The sequence below is a fragment of the Meles meles genome, chromosome 13, assembly GCF_922984935.1.
Source record: "Meles meles chromosome 13, mMelMel3.1 paternal haplotype, whole genome shotgun sequence".
NCBI classification, from domain to species: domain Eukaryota; kingdom Metazoa; phylum Chordata; class Mammalia; order Carnivora; family Mustelidae; genus Meles; species Meles meles.
Genome location: NC_060078.1, coordinates 48,529,717 through 48,553,153, shown reverse-complemented (window position 1 = coordinate 48,553,153; position 23,437 = coordinate 48,529,717). Strand labels below are relative to the sequence as shown.

Genomic DNA, 23,437 nt, shown 5'->3' with positions numbered 1-23,437 from the left:
CAGGTATGATAGGTATTTCTGCACCAAGAATTAGCACTGAATAAAATGAAAACCTCATGCAAATGCACCTTTATCTTAGCATTAAAATACATAGTCTCATATTGCTCTAGCTTCTGTAACTCTTCTCCCATTACTCTTTATTTTCCCTCACTTCCAACTGAGAAAATAACCCTGGGGTCCAAGTTTGGCCTGGATGGAAAGTAGAAGTGTGTGGATGGACAGATACTGTAAAAATGATTTTGTATATTGGTGTAGATGGGGCCCACATAAATACTCATGAAAGTTTCTGTAGTAATTGCCTTGACCTTGTGAGACCAATTATGATGAGGGCAGATTCATGCAGGACAAATTTCCAAGCACCATGTGCTCCAGGGCTGCCAGCAAATACTTTGGGAGTTTTGTCTCCTTATTGGACTCTGGATGGGAAACACAGAGGTCACTTCTGCCATGGCAGCCCAGCTGAGATACACAGGAGAAGCAGCAGTTTTCTAACACAGTGGTTGCTATGGATACAGCTTCTCCCCCCTCAAGCTCACATCTATACTCTTCTACATTTAGAAAGAATCTGGGGTTCCACATCCCAGATACATTTAAAAAGACTGGGGCCTGCCAGGTTAGAGATAGTACAGAAACCACCTAGAATTTCCCTTTCTTCCCTGAAAAGGACAATGTTCCCTTTCCTTTTTCAAGGATATTGGGGAGCACAATGCAAATATTTTTCAGATGAAAATATGCAATGAATAGAATCATAATATTGGTGGAAGAATGAGGAATGATTGACCAAGAAAGGCGGAGTTCCCCAAAAGCCTCATGAAAGCCAGGGTGTAATCCAGCTGTTTTTCACCATAAAGTCTGTTCTTTCAACAATTGTTCTCTGGTCTCAGTGCAAATATCACAGTAGAAAATTGTAGTCTGAACTGTTAACCTCAAATCAGTAGCAATATTCAACTTGGGATTTAAAAACCCATGGGAAATGGTCGTATAATTCCTCCAAAACTCTTGTCAGAGAACAATGGGGACATCTGGGAGTCACCATCACCAGAGACAATGGGAAGATAGATATAAGGAAGGGCTAGGCCAGTAATTCTTGTTCTCAACATTGAATTATCAGCTGTCCCCAGGCACCAGCTGTGCCTTCACTTTCTGTCCCTGTCTCTTCAACATCTAGTAAGGTTTGGAGGCCTAGATTCTCTGCTCACTGACCAGGTCCTTCCTGCTGGGTCACCAAATAGTATTGTGACAAAAACAATATAGAGGCCTCAAATTTTCATATCAGCATCTTCTAACAGTTGGTGCAGTAAAATAAGGATGTTCTCCACATCGAAAGGTGAGCATATGATGGAGGACCATAATGCAGTAGAAGGTAACTTGGAGCAGGTGCACCCATGACATGAAGCACTGCTGCAGAAGGTCCTGTGTCTCAGCAGCACCTAGGGCTAAACCTATAAGAAGCTGCCTTCTCCCACTAACTGGTGTAGGAGGTGACAGCAATGTTGCATGCTAGGTGGGCTTCTACCTACTGGGGGAGGCAGAGCCAGACTTTTCCTCAGAAACCTAAGCAGTCTGGGAGTCCAGCTCTAGCCCAGAATTGGGGCCAGTGAAATGTAGTTGTTTTAGTCCATTTTCTCCCCTCAGTGGTTTTAGTGGTCAAAACTGAATGTAACCTTGTGCTATGAAACATCCTGGGCTATGGAAACAGGGCTTTGGCATTCAGAGCACCGGTAGCATGGGATGCATATTCACTTCACCGTGGGACAACAGGCTGTGAAAAATGCCTTTCCTTCTACTCTCCTTTCCTTGCAGCCAAGAGCAAGCCCTTCCAAGACAGTAACTGCAAGAAGAGGAAACCTGGCCCCCAATGAGGTGATTCATGTGTGTGCCTGGCTCCGTGGTCCCTGGTGACCCGGTGAACTTACTGGGGTCAAGAGGAACAGAAGCGGAGGCTCCTCTGGTTGTGCCACTCAGGGGGAACAGTTTGGTTTCATGAGCTGGCCTTCAGAGGACATGGCCCAGAGTGCATTACTCAGAGAGACACATCCCACACACCAGACATTTAGCCTAACATTGAGACGCTAGAGCCAAACACCATCTCGAGAGAAGTTAACTTATTGAAAGGACTGAAGAGAGAAGAATGTACTTGGAGATTTGATGCCAGCTGCCCTGCATAACCTGCATAATAGTGGGTTGATCTTATAAACTACTATCACTCCCACCTGCATCACAGGCCAGCATGAACCCTGTGGTGAGGATGGAGGGAGGTAAATCCTGGATTTACAACTTACCTCAAGTTGTGCAGCCCCTAGTCTCCAGTCTCTTCTATAAAATGTTTGTGCTAAAGTAGTTGCTCTCTCAGTCCTGTGTCATTCCACAGATCTGTAACTCCTCAGTGAATCTAACCAAGAGTAGAAACAATTATGATAAATAAAGCTAATCTTTCACTGAAGATTGAGAGATCATCAACAATAGATATTATCCCATTTTAAAATATTTGTCACTGCATATGGAAATAGCAGATCCTCCAGATTCTGGCATTCTGCCTAATGTCCCAGCTAAATTCCCAGCTATGTGTCCTAGAAAGCTCTCTGGAACTCTCCAGGCTTCAATTTCTGCTTCTGTAGAAGGGGCTCATGGTTATTGTGAAGACTAATAGAAATACTGAATTTCAGTGACCAGCATAGAACAAGCATAAGTCTTCAACAGATGATGATGATGACAACTTAGACCATAGAATGTATTGCAGATTTTACAAGGGATATTCAATGGATATTACTAACATTATTGTTATGTTTACTTACAAATTAATATTATTAAAAATAAAATATTTTGTAAGCATGAAAATGTCAACAACTCTGCCTACTTATGATGTCTATTAAGCATCATATTACTGATCATAATATTACACTTAGACATTGAAGAACATATAGGAAACATTGGCATCATCTGTCAAATGATTTCCATGGTTTATCTTATTTAATTCTCAAAGAACATGAATAGATAAATACTATAATCTTCATTCTACAGAGGGTGAAAGTGAAGTTCACAAAGGTCTCCAAAGGAGACACATTCCTCAGGAGTTAGGACTCAGTATCGAACTAATACTGAACTGAGCTCCTTCTGAATCAAGGACCAGTAGGCTAAACCACATTGTTATCTGCTTCTCCACCTTCTTTGATAGGCAAATAACTTAATCATGCTTCTCTAAAACCTTTGTGTTCCCTGATATAGGTTAGACCAGCAGTGATAATGATGTGAAAGAGATGCTCATGGAAATGAGGAATGGGACAACTGTCCAAGAATTCACCTTGGAGGGGTTTCCTGCCGTCCAGCACCTGGGAAAGGTCCTCTTCTTTGTACACCTGCTGGCATACCTGGCGTCCATTGCAGGCAATGCGGTCATAGTCACCATCACCTGTGCTGACTCCCGGCTCCACACACCTATGTACTTTTTCCTCAGCATTTTCTCCTTCTTTGAGTGTTGTTTCATAAGTGCTGTTATTCCTAAGTTGCTGGTCATATTTCTCTCAGGCAAGCAAACCATTTCCTTTCCTGCCTGTTTCATACAAGCATTTGTCTTTGTATTTCTGGGAGCAACAGGTTTCCTCCTCATAGCAGTGATGTCTCTGGATCGGTATGTGGCCATTTGCAAGCCTCTGCATTACCTGACCATCATGAACCTGAAGACTTGCTTCCTCCTGGTCACTGCCTGTTTCGCTTTGGCCTTCACTCTTATCACTGGTCCAGTAGTAACGGTTTCCCGGTTATCCTTCTGTGGCCCCCATGTCATCCCCCACTTCTTCTGTGACATTGGCCCCCTAATTCATCTCTCCTGTTCTGACACCAGGTCTGTTGAAATGTTGGCTTTTGCCCTCGCTTTGTTTATCCTTTTGACATCCCTTATTATAACCATCACTGCATACAGCAACATAGTAGTCACAATTGTGGGACTCCCATCAGCCAAGGAGAAACAGAGAGCTTTCTCCACCTGCTCCTCTCACCTCATAGTCCTCTCACTGATGTACGGCAGCTGTGTGTTTATATACATGAAACCAAAGCAAACGAACAGGCTGGACTCCAACAGGGAGGCTGCCCTTGTGAACACGGTGGTGACCCCACTGCTGAACCCTGTCATCTACACTCTGCGGAACAAGCAGGTCCACCAGGCTCTGAGGGAGATGATGTGCAGAATAAAAATATCAAGATAAAAAATTCACATGGCTTTGGAGTGGAAGGCTTCAGAGAACCATCTGTCTTCATTCTGCCCAATTTTGCAGTCCAGAGTTGTATGGCAGTGTCTCAGGCAACCACAGTTGATCTGTACATCGCTAGCAAAATAAAAATCTGTTTTACAAGACACATTTTACATTGCTGTACCTAACTATCTTCTCCCTAAATATTCCATGTATTGATGACAATTGATTAATTGCAATACCCTTTACTGATTTTTTATTATTACCACTGATAAAAATCCTGTGCTTGAAGTTTCTAAATTTTAGCAATATATACATTTTAATTTTACTTCTCTTTAGCCATAAACATGGCACAACAGAATTAATGATGCTTTAAGAAAGGCATTTAAATAATTAAAATAATAGGAGGTTATATATTGCAATGTATTTAGAAAGACAGGGATGGAAATAGTACAAATGCTTGGGTCCACATTCTCTCCATGTCTAGACCAAGGAAATAATGGTTGTAGTACCCTTCAACTTGGAATATATTTGGTTTGCATCAGATTTTTGCCCTTAAATTCTATTCTTGGCCCTTAGCTTAGCTATATGTGTATGCATCAATCCCATGCTAGAGAGAAACAGAATTGTTCGCAGCCTTAGAGAACCAAAAACTAAATAGTGGTAATAACCACAGCATCCCACAGCAGACCAATACTCCTAATTCTTAATTATTCTAATAAATTCTTATTTATTCTAGCTCCATCTCCTCAGATGCATAATGTGTTCTTATGATTGGTTCATCTCCTAAAACTGTTGCCATAGAATGTTTCTGCATGTCAATGGAAGGAAGCCCTTATTTCATATTTCTGTAATATCTTCCAAAATTCAAGTTCTTAAAATCTGTTATTTACTTTTCTACTTCATATTGTTAATGAATTATAAACAAATTAAACATATTTCCTGGTTGATTGGTGTTGTCAACAGTTAAGGTTATCTTCTGACTGATAATCTATTTTATTTTTTTTAAAGATTTTATTTATTTATTTGACAGAGAGAGATCACAAGTAGGCAGAGAGAGAGGCAGAGAGAGAGGGAGGCAGGCTCGAGGGAGGCAGGCTCCCTGCTGAGCAGAGACTCCCATGTGTGGCTTGATCCCAGGACTCCAGGATCATGACCTGAGCTGAAGGCAGAGGCTTAACCCACTGAGCCACCCAGGCGCCCCTGATAACCTATTTTAAAACCAACATTTCCATTATCTCAATCTTTAAACTTTGAGTACTTTTCACACCTTTCCAACAGAAATGTATCTATTTATTATTCAGAAGAAACATCTCTAAAAAGATTAAGATAATTTTTAATGTTGTTTGTCTTTAACCCAAACCCTGAGGTTAAATAATCTCAAATACATTTTGTGAAACACATTCTACACCATGATTAGGTCCTATTTTGCCTCGATGGTCCTATTACAAAGTTCAGATTTCATCTGATTGATATAAAGAAGGATCAAACATGTCCTAAAAAATCACAGATTATTCATTATACACACTGTATTAAAAGGAGCTTGGAAAAGCCAAGATCAGAGTAGGAAAGTGGGTACAGCCACTGTTACAGGAATTAGAAGAAAGAGAATGATGGCTAAGGCAAGTGGCAGTGGGAACGGAATATAAAGGGACCAAAGTAGACACTGAATCATTTGTATTGGACAAGAATTGGTGCTGCCTTCAACTAACTGGTCAACTTTCAAAAACAGGTAAGTCACATTCTTCATAAAATATGGAGATTGAGCCAATAATCTGTAGGGTCCACTTGAAAATACTCATGGACATAGCAGGAAGATGCTGCAAGAACATGGAAATAATGTTCCACCCTGAGATTTGAATAACTGAAGAGTGTATGGAAGTGGCTGAGGTTTCATAATGTAGGAATAAATGATGGAATTGTGGTCAAATTTCTGAAAAGAGTGAGTCTCCCCAAGGTTTGAGCCAGGAATAGATAATTATTTAGTAGACATAAATTAATTAAATGCACTTTATATTATCTTGAGATCAGCTCTGATTGAAGAGTGAACTTGACAAACACAACATTGAAGAACAGAAATCCAAAACTGAGTCTACAAATCCAGTCTGGTCATTACCAGCCAAAGATAGTATCAAGTAAAGGACAAACTCTCATGTGGAGACTAATGCACTAGATTCTGATGCTATAAAATATTTTATTTAGACAAATCCCTAAGCTAATTCTGTACTGAAGATACAACCAGTCATATTTTTAAGTTGCTTTGTTGGCATGTGATTAATATATAAAAAGCTATAGATATATAATGTATACAAGTTGTTGTGTTTTGAGATAAAAATACATCCTTGAAGCCATCATCAACATCAATGCCAGGGACCAATCACCTCCAGAAGTTTCTTCCTGGCCCCTTTATTGTCAATCTTTTTTCCTTTGCAGGTAAAAGCACATACTTTAAGATCTAGCCTCTTAAATTTTTATGTAGGCAATAAAGTATTGTTAATCATAGGCTCGATGATACACAGATCTCCAGAATTTATTATTTATAACTGAAACTTGATCAATAATCCTTATTCGCCCAGCCCCCCAAACCACCATTCTATGGTCTGCTTCTACATAGTTGTTTAGATTCCACATAGAAGATCATGCAGTGTTTTTTCTGTTTCCAGCCTTTTTCCGTGGAATAATGACCTCCAAGCATATCCACATGGTTGCAAGTGGCATGACCTTCTTCTTTGTAAAGGCTGAATGATATTCCATAATGTATATACACCACATTTTATTTATCCATGCTTCTTTACACAGACTTTTAGGTTATTTCCCCATCTTAGCTATTGTGAAAATTCTACAGTGAACATGGGAGTACAGATATCCCTTTGACATCCATACTTCAATTACTTTGGATATATACCCAGAGGTGGGATGCTGGATCAATGGAAATCTTATTTTTAAAATTTTCAGGCAAGACTATATTATTTACAAGATTGGTTACACCAATTTACACTTTCATCAAGAGTGTACAAGGATTCCTTTTTCTCCACAACCTTGCTAACATGTCTTTTCTTTTGTGAGTTTTTTGTAATACCCATCCAAATAAACTGCAAAGTGATATCTCATTGTGGTTTTTACTTGTATTTCCCTTAGTAATGTTTGCATTTCCATTAGTGATGGTAAGCATCTTTAAATGTAACTGTTAGTCATTTGCATGTCTTCTTTGGAAAAATGTGTATTCAGTTACTCTGTCCATTTTTTTCCACTTTCTTTAAGTGTTTATTTAAATTCCACTTTGTTTTTTTTAAGATTTTATTTATTTATTTGACAGACAAAGATCACAAGTAGTCAGAGAGGCAGGCAGAGAGAGAGAGAGAGGAGGAAGCAGCCTCCCTGCTGAGCAGAGAGCCCGATGCGGGGCTTGATCCCAGGAACCTGGGACCATGACCTGAGTCAAAGGCAGAGGCTTTAACCCACTGAGCCACCCAGGCACCCCTAAATTCCACTTTGTTAACATACAGTGTAATATTGGTTTTAGGTGTACAATTTAGTGGTTCAACACTTACATACAACACCCAGTGCTCATTGTGGCAAGTGAACTTAATCCCCACCCCCTACTTCATTCATCCCTCCAGCCACATCTCCCCTGGTTACTATCAATTTGTTCTCTATAGTTAAAATTCTGTTTCTCCATTTGCCTCTCCCTTTCACTTTCTACCCCATGCTCCTTTGTTTTGTTTCTTAAATTCCATGTATGACTGAAATCATGTTATTTGTCTTTCTCTGACTTTTTTCACTTGGCATAATATTCTTAAGCTCCACCTACATTTTGCAAGTGGCAAGATTTCATTCTTTTTGATGGCTGACTAATATTCCATTGTATATATATATGCCACATCCTCTTTATCCATTCAGCAGTCAATAGATATTTCAGTTCTTTCCATAATTTGGCTATTGTGGATAATACAGCTATAAGTATTGGGCTGCATGTATTCCTTCAAATTAGTATTTTTGTATCCTTTAGGTACTAGTAGTGCAATAACTGGATCACAGGGTGGTTCTATTTTTAACTTTTTGAGGAACCTCCGTACTCTTTCCCAGAGTGGTTCACCAGTTTGCATTCCTACCAACAGTGTAAGAGGGTTCCCCTTTCTCCACATCCTCATTAACACTTGTTTCTTGCATTGTTGATTTTAGCCATTTTGACAGGTGTGAGTTGATATCTCATTGTAGTTTTGATTTGTATTTCCCCAGTGATGAGTGACATTGAGTATCTGTTCATGTGTCTGTTGGTCATCTGTATTTCATCCCTGGAAAATGTCTTATCACATCTTCTGCCCATTTTTTAATAGGGTATTCATTTTTTTGGATATGAGTTTTTTGGGTTTTTTATAATTTTCAATACTAACCTTTTATCAGATATGTCATTTGCAATTACCTTCTCTCATTCCATAGGTTGCTTTTAGCTTTGACTGTTTCCATCACTGTGCAGAAGCTTACCCAAAGCAATATATACATTTAATGCAATCCCTATCTAAATGCCAACAGTATTTTTCACAGAACTAAATCAAACGATGCTAAAATTTGTATATAGCCAAAGGACCCAAATAGCCAAAGCAACCTTGAAAAAGTAAAGCAGAGCTAGAGGCATCATAATTCTGGGCTTCAAGTTATATTGAATAACTATAGTGGTCAAAACAGTACAGTAATGGCACAAAAATAGATACATGGATCAATGGAAAAGAATTAAAAATCAATGGAAAAGAATAAAAAATCCAGACATGAAACCACACTTACATGGCCAATTAAACTTTGCAAAAGAAAAAAGGAATATCTAATGGGAAAAAGATAGTCTCTTCAACAAATATTAGTTGGGAAAGCTGGACAGCTACCTGCAAAAGAATGAAACTGGATCGCTTTCTTACACCATACACAAAAATAAATTCAAAATGGACAAAAGACCTAAATGTGAGACATGAAACCATAAAAATCCATGAGGAGAACACAAGACATAATCTCTTTGACATTGGATAGAGCAATTTCTTATTCAGTATGTTTCCTGAGGCAAGCAAAAAAAAGCAAAAATGACTATTGGGACTACATCAAAATACAAAATTTCAGGTATGGAAAAAATGAGAGAGAGAGAGGGGGGGCAAAATATATTCTTAAATATAGAGAACAAACTGGTAGTTATCAGAGAGTAGGTATGTGAGGGGATGGATTATATAGGTGATGGGGATTAAGAAGTACACTGGTGATGTGCACTGGGTGTTGCATGGAAGTGTTAAATCGAAAATTGTACACCTGAAACTAATATTACATCGTATGATAACTGACTAGAATTTAAAGAAACACCGAAAAAAAAATGTGTCACTGGTAAAGAACCAAGATCTACACATATTCCAAGCATGTGGAAACTTTTGGGCACCCACTGAAAGTAAATAGATAGATGATAGATAGATAGATAGATAGATAGATAGATAGATAGATAAAATGGAACACTCATTATTCCCCCTCTCTCTGCCTGCCTTTCTGCCTACTTGTGATCTCTCTGTCTCTCTCTGTAAAATAAATAAATAAAATATTTAAAGCAATAGTCTTCTGAGTAAGACCTTGAGGGAAGTAGTCTAAGTTGTGAAATCACAGCAGGTAGAACATAAGAAGACACTGAGGACCAGTGTATGGTGATATGAATAGAGTATTCCTACCTTTAGGTTTTCCCAGAGAATTTTTGAGGAAGGCCGAAATGGAGTCAAAATTTTGTTTTGAGAACTCAGCATGCCAATTCAAATACTGCCTTCTGAATATTTCGTATGTTTCCTTCTTTCCAGAAGTTACTCCAAAATGCTTTGGCTTTGCCATTTGAAAAGTTTCCCATAATGGTCTTTGCAATTCTAAATCATACTTAGTAAACTTGTGCTATTTTAGAATTTAAGTACAAGAATTATGATTATAGTGAGAATACATATGAATTCTGATTGAAGAAGGTTTGATGTAGGCAGAGAGAAACTCATTGTGGCACACACACACACACACACACACACACAAAGAGCAAGTCTCAATAGCTAACATCCATGGGTCCGTATGAAATTCTGTGTCAGGCTTTTGATGATAAAACTACATAGTTAATAGCCTAGAAATCATTAGATCTGGGGCAGGGAAACTAAAAATGAAAACCTCCTATGTTAAAGTGTTTTCTCTTCTAAACAGACAAGACAGGACCTTCTCATTGAGCATTTTTTAGAGGAAAGGTTTATTATTCCAAAAATAAACAAAAACAAATCTGGCCTAAGAGCATGTGTATTAGTCCCCAAAGCCAGATGAATGGCAAGAAAATCTCTACCAATGCCCTATCCTTAAAAAGTTTCCTTCTTAACATTGAAGCTATGGTCAGACAAAATAGACTAAAAAAAAAAAAGGAAAAATAATTTCAGAACTTCATTAATAACACTGAAAGGAAATGGCAGTATAGAAAGGGAGTACTTCTCCTCAAAGAACAGTTTCTATCACAAATTCCTATCTATTTTCAAAAACTAAGTAATCAAATAAAGCATGTGGGAGTGCATGAGGACTTAGTCCTAGGAAAACAAAAATAAAGGCAGCTAGATTCAGTGGTAGAAACTCTATTCAAGAATTGAAAGCTTCAGATGACTGTTAGGGTCCATGATCAAAGGAATGAGACTGACACAAAGCGAAAATCAAGCAAAGCTTTATTTCATGCCAAGCATCGAAAATCAAACCAGCTGGTCAGGGCCATCTCTTATGAAGAAGCAATGATGATGAGGATGCCGCTCCTGATGACGAAGAGGCGATGACGATAAGGACAACAACCCCGATGACACAGACTCTGCTCCCCATGAGGTCACCTGACAAGGCCACTCCCCAGAGGAGGCCACTCAGACGAGGTCACACACCGCATGAGGCCGCTCCTGATGATGAAGAGGCCGCTCCAGACCAGGCTGCTCTCCGATGAGGCTCCTCCCCGGAATGACACTGCTCATGAAGAGGCCGCTCCAGACGAAGCCGCTCCGGATGATGAAGAGGCCGCTCTGGACAAGGCCGCTCCCAACGATGAAGAGGTCACTCTGGAGGAGGCCGCTCGATGATGAGGCCACATGCCAACAAGACTGCTCCCCGGAATAATGCTGCAGTCAGGCGTTTGTCATCCATTGGTCTGGTGGGGTCCGGAGAAGGCCCTCAATAGCATGGGTGGTGGTCAAGATGAGATTTTGACCCAAATTCAATTTACTTGCATCCTTGACCAGGAGGGCCATGACAGCAATCATGCAGAGGCAAGAGGGGAACCCAGCCGCTACTGGATCTAGTTTCTTGCTAAGATAGGCTACTGGCCTTTGCCAAGGCCCCAGAGTCTGAGTCAAAACTCCTTTGGCCACCCCTCCTTTTTCATCCACATACAAGTAGAAGGGCTTGGTAACATCTGGGATGGCCAATGCACTCAGTACAGCTGTTTGTAATTCCCGAAATGCTCCTTCTGCCTCAGCTGTCCACTCTATCATAGTGAACCCCCCCTTTTGCCAGTTTGTAGGGAGGTTGGGCAATCTCTGCACACCACAGTATCCACAGCCTACAGTAGCTCACCATCCAAGAAACTCCCTCACTTGTTGGGACGTGGTGGGGCGGGGATATCGGGTGATCACCTGTTTCCTGGACTCAAACAGTGATCACACTCCCTCGTGGAGATCAAAGCCTAGATATGTGGCATGGCTCTGACAGAGCTGTGCTTTCTTTACTGACACCCAATACCCTTTTTCCTGCAGAGTCTGTAAGAGGGCTCTCGTCCCCCACAAACATGACTCATAGTCCTCAGCGGCTACTAGCAAGTCATCAACATACTGTAGCAGAGTGACTCCTGGACTGGAGGTTCTGTACTCACACAAATACTCGTGTAGGGTCTTGTCAAAAAAATGGTGGGTGAATTCTTGAATCCTTGGGGAAGTCTTGTCCAGGTGAGCTGGCCTTGGAACCCTTCCTGTGGGTCAGACCACTCAAAAGCGGTTGAGATTCCCTTGCTAAAGATATGCAGAAAAATGCATCCTTGAGATCTAAGATGGTATACATAGTTCTTTTCAGGCCCAGGAGGGAGAATAGGGTATAGGGGTTAGGCACCGTCGGGTGGATATCTTCAACCCGTTTATTAACTTCCCACTGAACGGGTCAGTACTCTCCAGTCTTGGCCTTTTTGACAGGCAGCAAAGGTGTGTTCCATGGAGATTTGCAAGGAACTAAGATCCCGTCTCCTTGGAGGTGGTTAATGTGTTTTCTGATCCCTTCCTTTGCTTCCTGGGGAAGGGGGTACTGCTGAACGTGAACAGCCATAGCCATCGCCTTTAATTGTACCACCACTGGAGGTTGTCCCCTGGCCAAGCCAGGGGGCTTCCCTTCTGCTCAGACCTCAGGAAACTAGACCTGTAGGATTTAGAGAAGGCTCCCCACCTTTGTCTCCTCTGGTTTTGAGACTGGCTCGTAAAGGAGGTATTCATCTACTGCTGCCATAAGCACCTGTACAGTGGGTTGTCTCAAGGTTACAGTCATGTCTCCTTCTGAAAACTGAATGCCAGCTCATAACTTGTGGAAGAGATCTCTTCCCATCAAGTTATATGGGGCATTAGGGAGGACCAAAAAATCGATGTTTAACTACTCCCAAGGCCAAATTTAAAGTCCTTTCTGTTGTCCATTTATGCCTCTCTGTGCCATTTGCTCCTTGTACCCAAACCTCCTCTCCAGATAGTTTTCCCATAGGTTTAAGTAATGATGAAAACTGGGCTCCCATGTCCACCAAAAAAAATCAATTAATTTCCTCTCCATTTCAATTTTTACTCTAGTGGCCAGCATTGCCATCTTCCTTTTGGGGCACTCCCTGGTCCAGTGTCCTTTTTCCTTACAGTAAGTGCACTGATCTGAATCTAAGTCTTCCCACCTGCCTTCTCTGTGCTTACTTTTCCTTCCATTTACTATCCCCTACCTATTTCATGTAATGCCAAAACCTTAACCAGCTTTTTGTCTGTATTTCATCCTCCTGTGCATCCCTGTTGTTAAACACCTTTTCTGCTATTCCCAATAACTCAATCAGATTCTTCCCTTCAAATCCTTCAATTTCCTGAAGTTTACTCCTTATATCTGGGGCTGAATGACTGGCAAAAGCAAGATTCACTGCCCCCTGATTTTCGCGTGCCTCAGGGTCGATCAGGCTATACATTTTATAGGCTTCAATAAGCCTTTCTAGGAAAGCTCCTGGAGACTCATTCTTACCTTGAGTCACCATACTAATTCTGATTTAGTTTGAGTGCAACTTTTACTTCTGGAAATTCAGTTCCAGGATTTCAACATATCAAAGACCTGTATTTGTTCTGAAAGTCTCCCATATGAATTTCCTTTAAGGCAGAATTCATCTTACAAGAGAATTAAAACAATTACAAATGACAAAAACTCAGAATAGATATGGTTAAATATCAAATGATGACCCTTATCAAAACATTAAAGCTTTAGGAAATGTATAGAACCACTGGAGTAGTTACAGCATTTACCCAAATGTAACCCAAGGTTTATCATTGATTTAGCAGTACTTCCTGAGTAACTCAGCATATCAGGGAAAAGCCTTATGAGTCAGAGATCTCATTTACAATTCTGCGTGGGCAAAGAAAACCATTTACATTTTCTTAGAAACATCTCAATCTCTAGTGAAGACTAAATATTAACCAATTGTCAACTGTTGCAATAGCAGTTAAGCACAAAACATGTTTACCAACAGATTTCAAAAGCACAAACCTAGTTCCAGCAACCAGGGCCCTAGCACTTCATCCCATTTGTCATCCAAGCAAAACTTCAAAGCTTCAGGTTACCAAAGACTCTGAAAGTTACTTTAAAAACTATCCATTAAAACCCTGAGAGAGACAATTAACTATCAGTTCAGTCATCTCTTTGCTAAGAGATTTCATGTTCCATCCGGGCCCATTCCACTTCAGTCGCCATGCTTTCCCGCCAGCAAAGGGGAGGGGCTAGGCAGTCCACGTCAGGCCAGAGAAGGCAAGGAATTCCCTGAAACAAAGGGAGTTTCGGCAGCTGCTTGGGAATATTCCTTAAAGTCTCTGTCCCAAGTTAGACTAACCCCAGTTGGCTCCAGTTATAGCCCTTAACACAGGAAATGAGTGAGGAAGAAGCCCCACATCTATTATGAGGAACAGAGAGACAAAAGTCAGAGTCCACTTACTCTCTCCCAATCCCCCAAACACAGCAAACAACACAGCAAACAACAAAAAGACAAGACAAAGACAACTGCAGGCCCAGTGGTCCTGCCACCAGTGGGGATTTCCTAGGGGGACTCAAACCTCCGACCGTCTAGGGGGACTCGAACCCCCAATGACCGCCTAGGGGGACTTGAACCCCCCCCCAACCACCCAGGGGGACTCGAACCCCCTGACGATCTACCAGCAGAGGAACAGGGCATCCCTGCATCCACTCCAGCCCTGGGAAGCATGGCTGCATCCAGCTTCTCCCTGGTGGGCCATACCCTGGAGTTCCAACCAGACAGACAGACAAGATCCCAACACCTCCGGAGGCTTTTCCCATAAATTCCGATGCTGGCTCAGTTCTCGTTGTTTGATCCCGGATGAGCCCCCAATGTTAGGGTCCGTGATCAAAGGAACAAGACTGACACAAAGCAAAAATCAAGCAAAGCTTTATTTCATGCCAAGCATCGAAAATCAAACCGACCGGTCGGGGCCATCTCTTACGTAGAGGCGATGACGACGAGGACGCTGCTCCCAATGACATAGAGGCAATGACGATGAGGATGACAACCCCAATGACACAGACTCTGCTCCCCATGACGCCACTCCAACAAGGCTGTTCCCCAGACGAGACCACTCTGGATGAGACCACACGCTAGATGAAGGCCACTCCTGATGATGAAGAGGCCGCTCTGGACCAGGCCGCTCACCGATGAGGCTGCACGCCAAAGAGGTCACTCCCTGGAATGACATACTCCAGCTAGGCCCCTCAGGTGAGGCCGCTCCGGCAAGGCCGTGGCTTGGGGCAGCGAGGCCGGTCACAGTGGGGCCACGGCAAGGTGGGTCACAGGTGGCAAGGCTGCTCACGGCCGTGCTGCTGCTCGGGGTGGTGCGGCTCCCAGCAATGCTGCTCCCGACGACTCTGATGATCCTCAAGCTCCGATGCTCCCGACGACCCTGACCCTATCACTCCTATGACTACCCTAATGGCTCCCAAATGTACCCTAATGGCTACTCTAATGGCTCCCAAAGGCTACTTTAACAGCTACTCTAACAGCTATTTGAACGGCTATTCTAACTCCTCCTACTTCTCTAATGGCTATTCTAACTTCTCCTATTTCTCCCTCCCTCCAGTCTCACAGACTAACCTTTATAGAGGTGGTTGAACCCAGCCCACACACAGGTGGCCAATGAGATTTCAACTCACCACAGTTAATATATGTGCGCCCCACTGATTGGATACAGCTATCTGGCCTGGCCCGCCCCTATATCCAGGGTTTACAAGTAAGTTCCTCTGGCTAACAGGCCCCTACAATGACTAATGGGGACATGCATCAATCATGATGGGGCTGAAATATCCCAAGTAAATCCCCAAAAAGGACCAGAGCTCTTTGGAAAATGGCTGATTACAATGTTGCTGCAAGAAAGAACACAAAGGGGTGCCTGGGTGGCTTAATCCTTAAGCTTTTGCCTTGGCTCAACTCATGATCCCAGGATCCTGGGATCAAGCCCCAGGAAGCAGCTGCCTGCTCGGTGGAAAACCTACTTCTCCCTCTCTCACTCCCCCTGGTTGTGTTCCTTCTCTCACTGTGTCTCTGTCAAATAAATAAATAAATAAATAAATAAATAAAATCTTTTAAAAAAAAGAAAGAAAGAACACAATGATCTTGGAGCTCCTTTTGATGTTAGCAGGTGCCCCCAGAATAATGTAAACATTTCAAAACGCACAGAAGTTAACTTGAAAGGGAAACAGTGGCCACAATTATGGAACAATTTGAGCAATACAGGCACAGTGATATTAATAGACATAGAACATTACACAAAGCAATTACTCTTGGTCCATCCTTGCTGAGATGGGTAAAGAATTGAATAAATACTGGGTGTTGCACAGAACTATTGAGTCATTGAACATTATATCAAAAACCAATGACATACTATATTACGGCTAGTTAAATTTAAATTGAAGAAAAAAGAAAAGAAAAGTAAAAAAAAAAAAGAATTGAATAAATAAATAAGGGGGAAGGAAAACCACTTCCTTAGAGTAGAATTCTAAGTGTAGATGGAATGATGGAAATAGAATCTCACAATTTGAAAAATACGATGGTAATAACTGTTTCAGATAGGAATCATCACTGGATAATAAGTGAGTGGGCAAAAGTGTAAGGATGGATATTTACATAGTCTCAAAGCATCTTCTAATAAGATATTAATTACCATGGGAAAAATAGTAACTTTACTTATTTTAAACAGGCACCACTTTAACCAAGTGATTATCTATAACAGACAGTAAACTAAGATCACCAATAATAAGATATGGTGACATCATATCCCTGAGAAAGGCACAATATCATTTCTATCGTATTTTTGACAAAATTGCACAAGCTAACTTTAATCAGACAAACCCACATTAAGCATCACTGTATAGAATAAACAGCATCTTCAGGAGTATCAAAGTCATGAAAGGCAAAGAAATATAGAAGAAACTATCCCAGATCAGAGAGGGTCTAGGAAACAAGAAACTATGCACAGATGCATCACATTGACCAGATTGGATCTTGGACCAGACGAAGGACATTTAGTAGGACAACTGACAACTTATGAATAAGATCTACAAGTTCAATGTTCATTTCCTGGTTTTGATCATTGCTCTCTGGCTATATGATAATATTGGAGGATATTGTATGAAGGGTGTATGAGAATTCCCTGTTTGCAACATTTTTTGCTAAGTCTGAAGTTTTTGCAAAGTGAAAAGTTAAATAAAAGTTTAAGAGAAAAAAGCAGGCTTAAAATTAATGTAATCAGGACTGCCTGGGTGGCTCAGTTGGTTACGCGTCTGCCTTCATGTCAAGTCATGATCTCAGGGTCCTGGGATCAAGTCCCACATGGGGCTCCCCTGCTTGGCACAGGAAACCTGCTTCTCCCTCTCCTACTCTCTCTGTTTATGTTCCCTCTCTCACTGTCTCTCTCTCTGTCAAAAAATGGATAAAATTTTTAAAAAATAAAATAAAATAAAAATCTGTTGTATACTGGGGTACCTGGGTGGCTCAGTAGGTTGAGCATAGGAGACTCCTGGTTTCAGCTCAGGTCATGATCTCAGAGTTGTGGATCAAGCTCTGTGTCATGCTCTGTACTCAATAGGGAGTCTGTTAGAGATTCTCTCCCTGTGCCCCTCCCCAAACTCATACTCATTCTCTCACTCCAAAATAAATAAATGAATCATTAAAAATCATTAAATCATTAAAAAATCATTAAATATTTTTTGTGTAGGATATGTAAGTAATCTCTACACACATAAATATGAAATTGCTGGATCATGTAGCAAATACGTAAAATATGCTCAACGTCAACAGAGTTCCAAATTTTACCCTTCCAGTGTCATGAATAGGAGTTCCAGTAGTCTCACTGACACTTGATAGTGCCTGTGAAATATTATTGTATTGTGGTTTGATTTTGTATTTCCCTCGAAATGAAACAACCAGAATATTTTAATATAATACCAGCCATCAGTATGGTCTTTTTTTTGTGAAAGGACTCTGCAAATATTTTGCCCAGTTTTCTTTTGTTACATTGTCTTTGTCTTACTGAACTGTAGATTTGTCAGATTAAAATAGCTTCTCCAAGACTTCCACTTTCATTTCCTTAATATTGTCTTGCAATAAATAGAGGTACTTAATATCATTGTTTTTTGGGATAAATTTCTTTATCTCAGTCAAAAAATTTTTTTGTTTTCCCTCAAACACATAAGATATTCTGCCATGTTTTCTTTTAGATGAGTGTTATACCATTTACAGTTAGATCTACAGTACATCTTCTGCAATGGTTTTTTTTTCTCTTAAAAAAATTTTTTTTTGGTATGATAAAGAGTAAGGGTCAAGATGTATTTTCTCCATTTGAATACCCACTTGACACAGCACCATCTACCTTTATTGAAGGACTCCACTTCTCTACTGTATTAGGCTGTCATTTTTGTCATATATCTGCTGGTGTATATTTTATTGCTAAGTCAAATAAGTCAGAGAGAGAAACACAAATACTGTATGAACTCATTTGTGTGTGAAAACTAAAAACATCTAACTCATAGTAACAGACAGTGAAATGGTGGTTGTCAGGGGCTGAGCAGTGGGGGAAAGGAGGAGATATTGGCCAAATGATGCAAACATTCAGTTATGAAACAAGTAAGTTCTGATGATCTAAGATACAGCACGGTGCCTATAGTTAACAATACTGTATTGCACACAAGAAAAGTGCTGTGAGAGTAGAACTTTAATGTTCTTACCACCACCACAACAAAATGGTAACTATGCGATGTGAAGGATGTGTCAGTTAACCTTACTGGTAAACATTTCATAAAGTATGGGTATATCAAATCATCACTTTGCACACCTTAAACTTACACAGTTATATGTCAATTAGATTGTAATAAAGCTGAAGGAAAAGGGAATATTCTACTTATATTTTTTTAAATTACATTAACTCTTTCCATACCTTTTGAAAGAGTCCATAAGAATTGTATTGTTTCTCCCTTAAACAAACCACTGATATGTAAAAAGACAAAACAGGAAGGTATCACAGTCACTATGGATCCTGGGTCTTGAGATACAGAGGAATAGAAATTAAAAGTGTAGAGAAGACCATTTAGTGGAAGGCCATAAAGTTACAGACATGAAGAATGTGGCTTGAGGGTTAACGGGAGAGTAGAGGAAAGAGGATCCCAACACTCAGAAGGACTTGCCCAGTATCTTCCCAAAAGTCTGATTAAATCCAGGTATAAACCAGCTATTCACCATAAAATCTATTCTGTTAAAAACAGTGTTCTGGCCACAGTGCATACAGCACATGTAGAAAATTGTAGTCTGGACTTTTGCTTCCTAGCAGTAGCAATATTCAACTTGGGGTTTTAGAAACCCATGGGAAATTTTCATATAATTTCCTTGAAAAATCTTGGCAGAGAACAATGCAGACATCTGGGAGTCGGCATCACCACAGACAATAGAAAGAAAAATATAAGGGTTGCATCAGCAACTGCTGTCCTCAACAGTGACCAATTAGCTGCGCCCAGGACACTAGTCATGTCTTTCCTTTCTTCACCTGTCTTTTCAGCATCTCATAAGGTTTGGGGCCTTTACTCGCTGTTCACTGCCTGGGTCTATCCTGATTGGTGACCGGTCTTGTGGCAAAAATATCACAGAGCCTCAGACTTGCCTGTCAGCAGCGTCTCATTAGAATATAGTAAAATAAGGCTGCTTCTCCCTTGGAAAGGTGAGCATTTGGTGGAGGAGCTTTGTGACTTAGAAGGTGTCTTGGAAGAGTGGAACCCATTATGAGGAGCACTGAAGTAGAGGGAGTCTTGTCTTGGTAACACGCAGAGCTTAACATAGAAGATGCCAGCTCCTGCTGAAGAGTATGGGAGGTGGGCAGTAATGCTGCATGTTTGGTGGGTTTCAACCCACCGAGGGAGGCAAGGCCAGACCTTTCATCAGAACCCTAAGTAGTCTGGGAGTCAAGCTCCAGACCTGAATTGGAAGCAGTGAAATGTGGTTGTTTTAATCTCTCTGATCCTTTCTAGGATTTCAGAGGTCAAGGCTGCCCTGCAGACTTGTGCTATGACACATTCTGGGCTATGGAAACAGGGCTTTGTCAGCCAGACCCTGACAGCATGGGATGCATATTCACCCCCCTCAAGGACAACAGGCTGTAACAAATGAGATTCCTTCCCTCTCCTTTCCCCTCAACCTAGAGCAAGCTCTTGATTTCTTGGAATACAACAGCTGCAAGAGGAGGAAGCCCTGCACCCCATTTGGTGACTTGTGTGTGCACCTGGTCTCAGGGTCCTGGTGACTTGATGGACTTAATGGGGTCAAGAGGAACAGAAGCAGGGGTTCCTTGATGCTGTGCCACTCAGGGGTGAAGAGTTCGGTTTCAAGACCAGCCCTTCAGAGGACCAAGCCCACAGTTGGTAAGTGAGAGTGACACATACCACACTGCCACCCTTTACCCAAGTACTGATATGCAGGAGCCAAAAACCATCCTTAGAGAAGTCACTGAGAGGACTGGAGAGAGAAGATGTTCCTGATCTTTGATGTAAGAGTGAGAATATGAATACCAGGTGTCCAGCATATTCACCTAAGTGGGTTAATCCTATGACCTACTGTCACTCCCACCTCCACCAAAACCCAGCATGACCCCTGGGCAGGGGTGGTGTTAAATCCTGGATTTCTACTTTATGTCATGCCACTGAGTGGCCCATAATGTCTCTAGTCTCCAGTCTCTTCTATAAAATGCTTGTGTTAATGTAGATCATCTGTAAGCCCCTTGTCATTCCACAGGTCAGTAACTCATCAGTGACTCTAAGGATAGAAACAAGATAAATAAAGCAAATATTTCATCAGCAATACATTTGTTTCTGTTTTAAAATATTTTAACACTGTAGTTAAAAACAGGAGGGGCTCTAAGATCTGGCAGTTCCAGCTCAAGAACAAACTTTGTGACCTAAGCTCTCTGGAACTCTCTCAGCCTAAGTTTCTGCTTCTGGAAAGGAAGGGGCTCACGGTTATTTTGAAGAAAAATAAAAATACTGAATATCACTGATCAGCATAATACCATGCATAAATCCTCAACAAATGATGATGATCTAACAACTTGGACTATAAAATGTATCACATTATTAAAGCAGATATTCAAAAGAATATTACTAATATCACTGCTATGCTTACTTACAAATTGATAATATTATTAAAAACAATAAAATGTAGTATAATTACTAAAATCCCAACCCCTGCCTACTAATGATGTTCTATTTAAGCATTATATTAATGACCATAACATTACAATTAGACTTTGAGCAACACAAAGGAAACATTAGCATCATATGCCAAGTGAGTTACATGCTTTATCTTAATTAATTCTCACAAGAACATGAACAGGTCATTCCTATCATCTTTATTCTAAGAGACTGAAAGTGAAGTTCACAAATCTTAACATCCTTTCCAAAGGAGACCCATCCCTCAGGAGTTAAAACTCAGTATGGAGGAAGTAGCAGCCTGAGACTACATCAGGTAGCAGGAGATCAGCTCGATAGCTTATCTAAACATTGCAAACACCTACAAATCCAACGGGAGAGCGAAGAGAAGAAGAACAGCAACTCTAGAAACAGAAAATCAACCACTTTCTGAAAGGTAGGACTGGCGGAGAAGTGAATCTAAAACGACGGGAAGATAGACCGCGGGGGGGAGGGGCCGGCTCCCGGCAAGCGGCGGAGCAACGGAGCACAGAATCAGGACTTTTAAAAGTCTGTTCCACTGAGGGACATTGCTCCAGAGGCTAAACCAGGGTGAAGCCCATGCGGGGTCAGCATGGCCCCAGGCCCCGCAGGGTCACAGAAGGATCAGGGGTGTCAGAGTGTCGGAGAGCTCACAGGTATTAGAACGGAGAAGCCGGCTGCAGAGACAGAGCCGAGGACTGAACTCTTAGCTCGGGGTTACCTTGAACTGGTCGCGGGCTGGGTGAGCTTGGAGCGCGGCTAGAGGCTGGGGATACGGGAGTGATTGGGTGCTGTCCTCTGGGGGCGCACTGAGGAGTGGGGCCCCAGGCTCTCGGCTCCTCCGGGCCGGAGACTAGGAGGCCGCCATTTTCATTCCCGTCCTCCGGAACTCTACGGAAAGCGTTCAGGGAACAGATGCTCCCAAAAGCGAACCCGAGCAGATTACTTAGTCTGGCCCCCGGTAAGGGCGGTGCAATCCCGCCTCGGGCAAAGACACTTGAGAGTCACTACAACAGGCCCCTCCCCCAGAAGATCAACAAAATATCCAGCCAGGACGAAGTTCATCTATCAAGGAGAAAGCAGGTTCAATTCCTAAGACAGCAGAGTAATTCCAGAGGAGGAGAAAGCAAAGCACGGAACTCATGGCTTTCTCCCCATGATTCTTTAGTCTTGCGGCTACTTCAATTTTTTTTTCTTTTTTCAATTTTTTTTCTTTTTTCTTTTTTCTTCTTCTGCTAAATTTTTTAAAACTTTTACCCTTTTCTTTTTTAACATTTTTTGACTAGTTCATCTAAATATATATATTTTTTCTTTCTTTTTTATATTTTTTTATTTGTTTTATTTTTTAAATTATTTTCTTTTTTTTCCTTTTTTTTCCTTTTTTTTTCAGAACCTGTTTTTATCCCCTTTCTCCCCCCCACAATTAGGGGTCTCTTCTGATTTGGTTACAGTGCATTTTTCTGGGGTCTTTGCCACCCTTTTAGTAGTTTTTTTGCTCCTTCATATCCTCTTATCTGGACAAAATGACAAGGCGGAAAAAATCACCACAAACAAAAGAACAAGAGACAGTACCGAAGGCTAGGGACCTAATCAACACAGACATTGGTAATATGTCAGATCAAGAGTTCAGAATGACGATTCTGAACATTCTAGCCGGGCTCGAAAAAGGCATGGAAGATATTAGAGAAACCCTCTCTGGAGATATTAAAGCCCTTTCTGGAGAAATTAAAGAACTAAAATCTAACCAAGTTGAAATCAAAAAAGCTATTAATGAGGTGCAATCAAAAATGGAGGCTCTCACTGCTAGGATAAATGAGGCAGAAAAAAGAATTAGTGATATAGAAGACCAAATGACAGAGAATAAGGACGCCGAGCAAAAGAGGGACAAACAGCTACTGGACCATGAGGGGAGAATTCGAGAGATAAGTGATACCATAAGACGAAACAACATTAGAATAATTGGGATTCCAGAAGAAGAAGAAACAGAGAGGGGAGCAGAAGGTCTATTGGAGAGAATCATTGGAGAGAATTTCCCTAATATGGCAAAGGGAACAAGCATCAAAATCCAGGAGATGCAGAGAACCCCCCTCAAAGTCAACAAGAATAGGTCCACACCCCGTCACCTAATAGTAAAATTTACAAGTCTTAGTGACAAAGAGAAAATCCTGAAAGCAGCCCGAGAAAAGAAGTCTGTAACATACAATGGTAAAAATATTAGATTGGCGGCAGACTTATCCACAAAGACCTGGCAGGCCAGA

The 23,437-nt window shown here is 41.2% G+C and overlaps 1 protein-coding gene across 1 annotated transcript; it reads left to right on the top strand.

The window, feature by feature from the left end:
• Nucleotides 1-233: 233 nt before the first annotated feature.
• On the top strand, nt 234-4,202 carry LOC123955686 (olfactory receptor 6C75-like). The gene is made up of 2 exons (XM_046027963.1): nt 234-249; nt 3,256-4,202. Exons 1-2 carry the CDS (start codon nt 234-236, stop codon nt 4,200-4,202), a joined length of 963 nt encoding a protein of 320 aa, XP_045883919.1.
• Nucleotides 4,203-23,437: the final 19,235 nt, after the last annotated feature.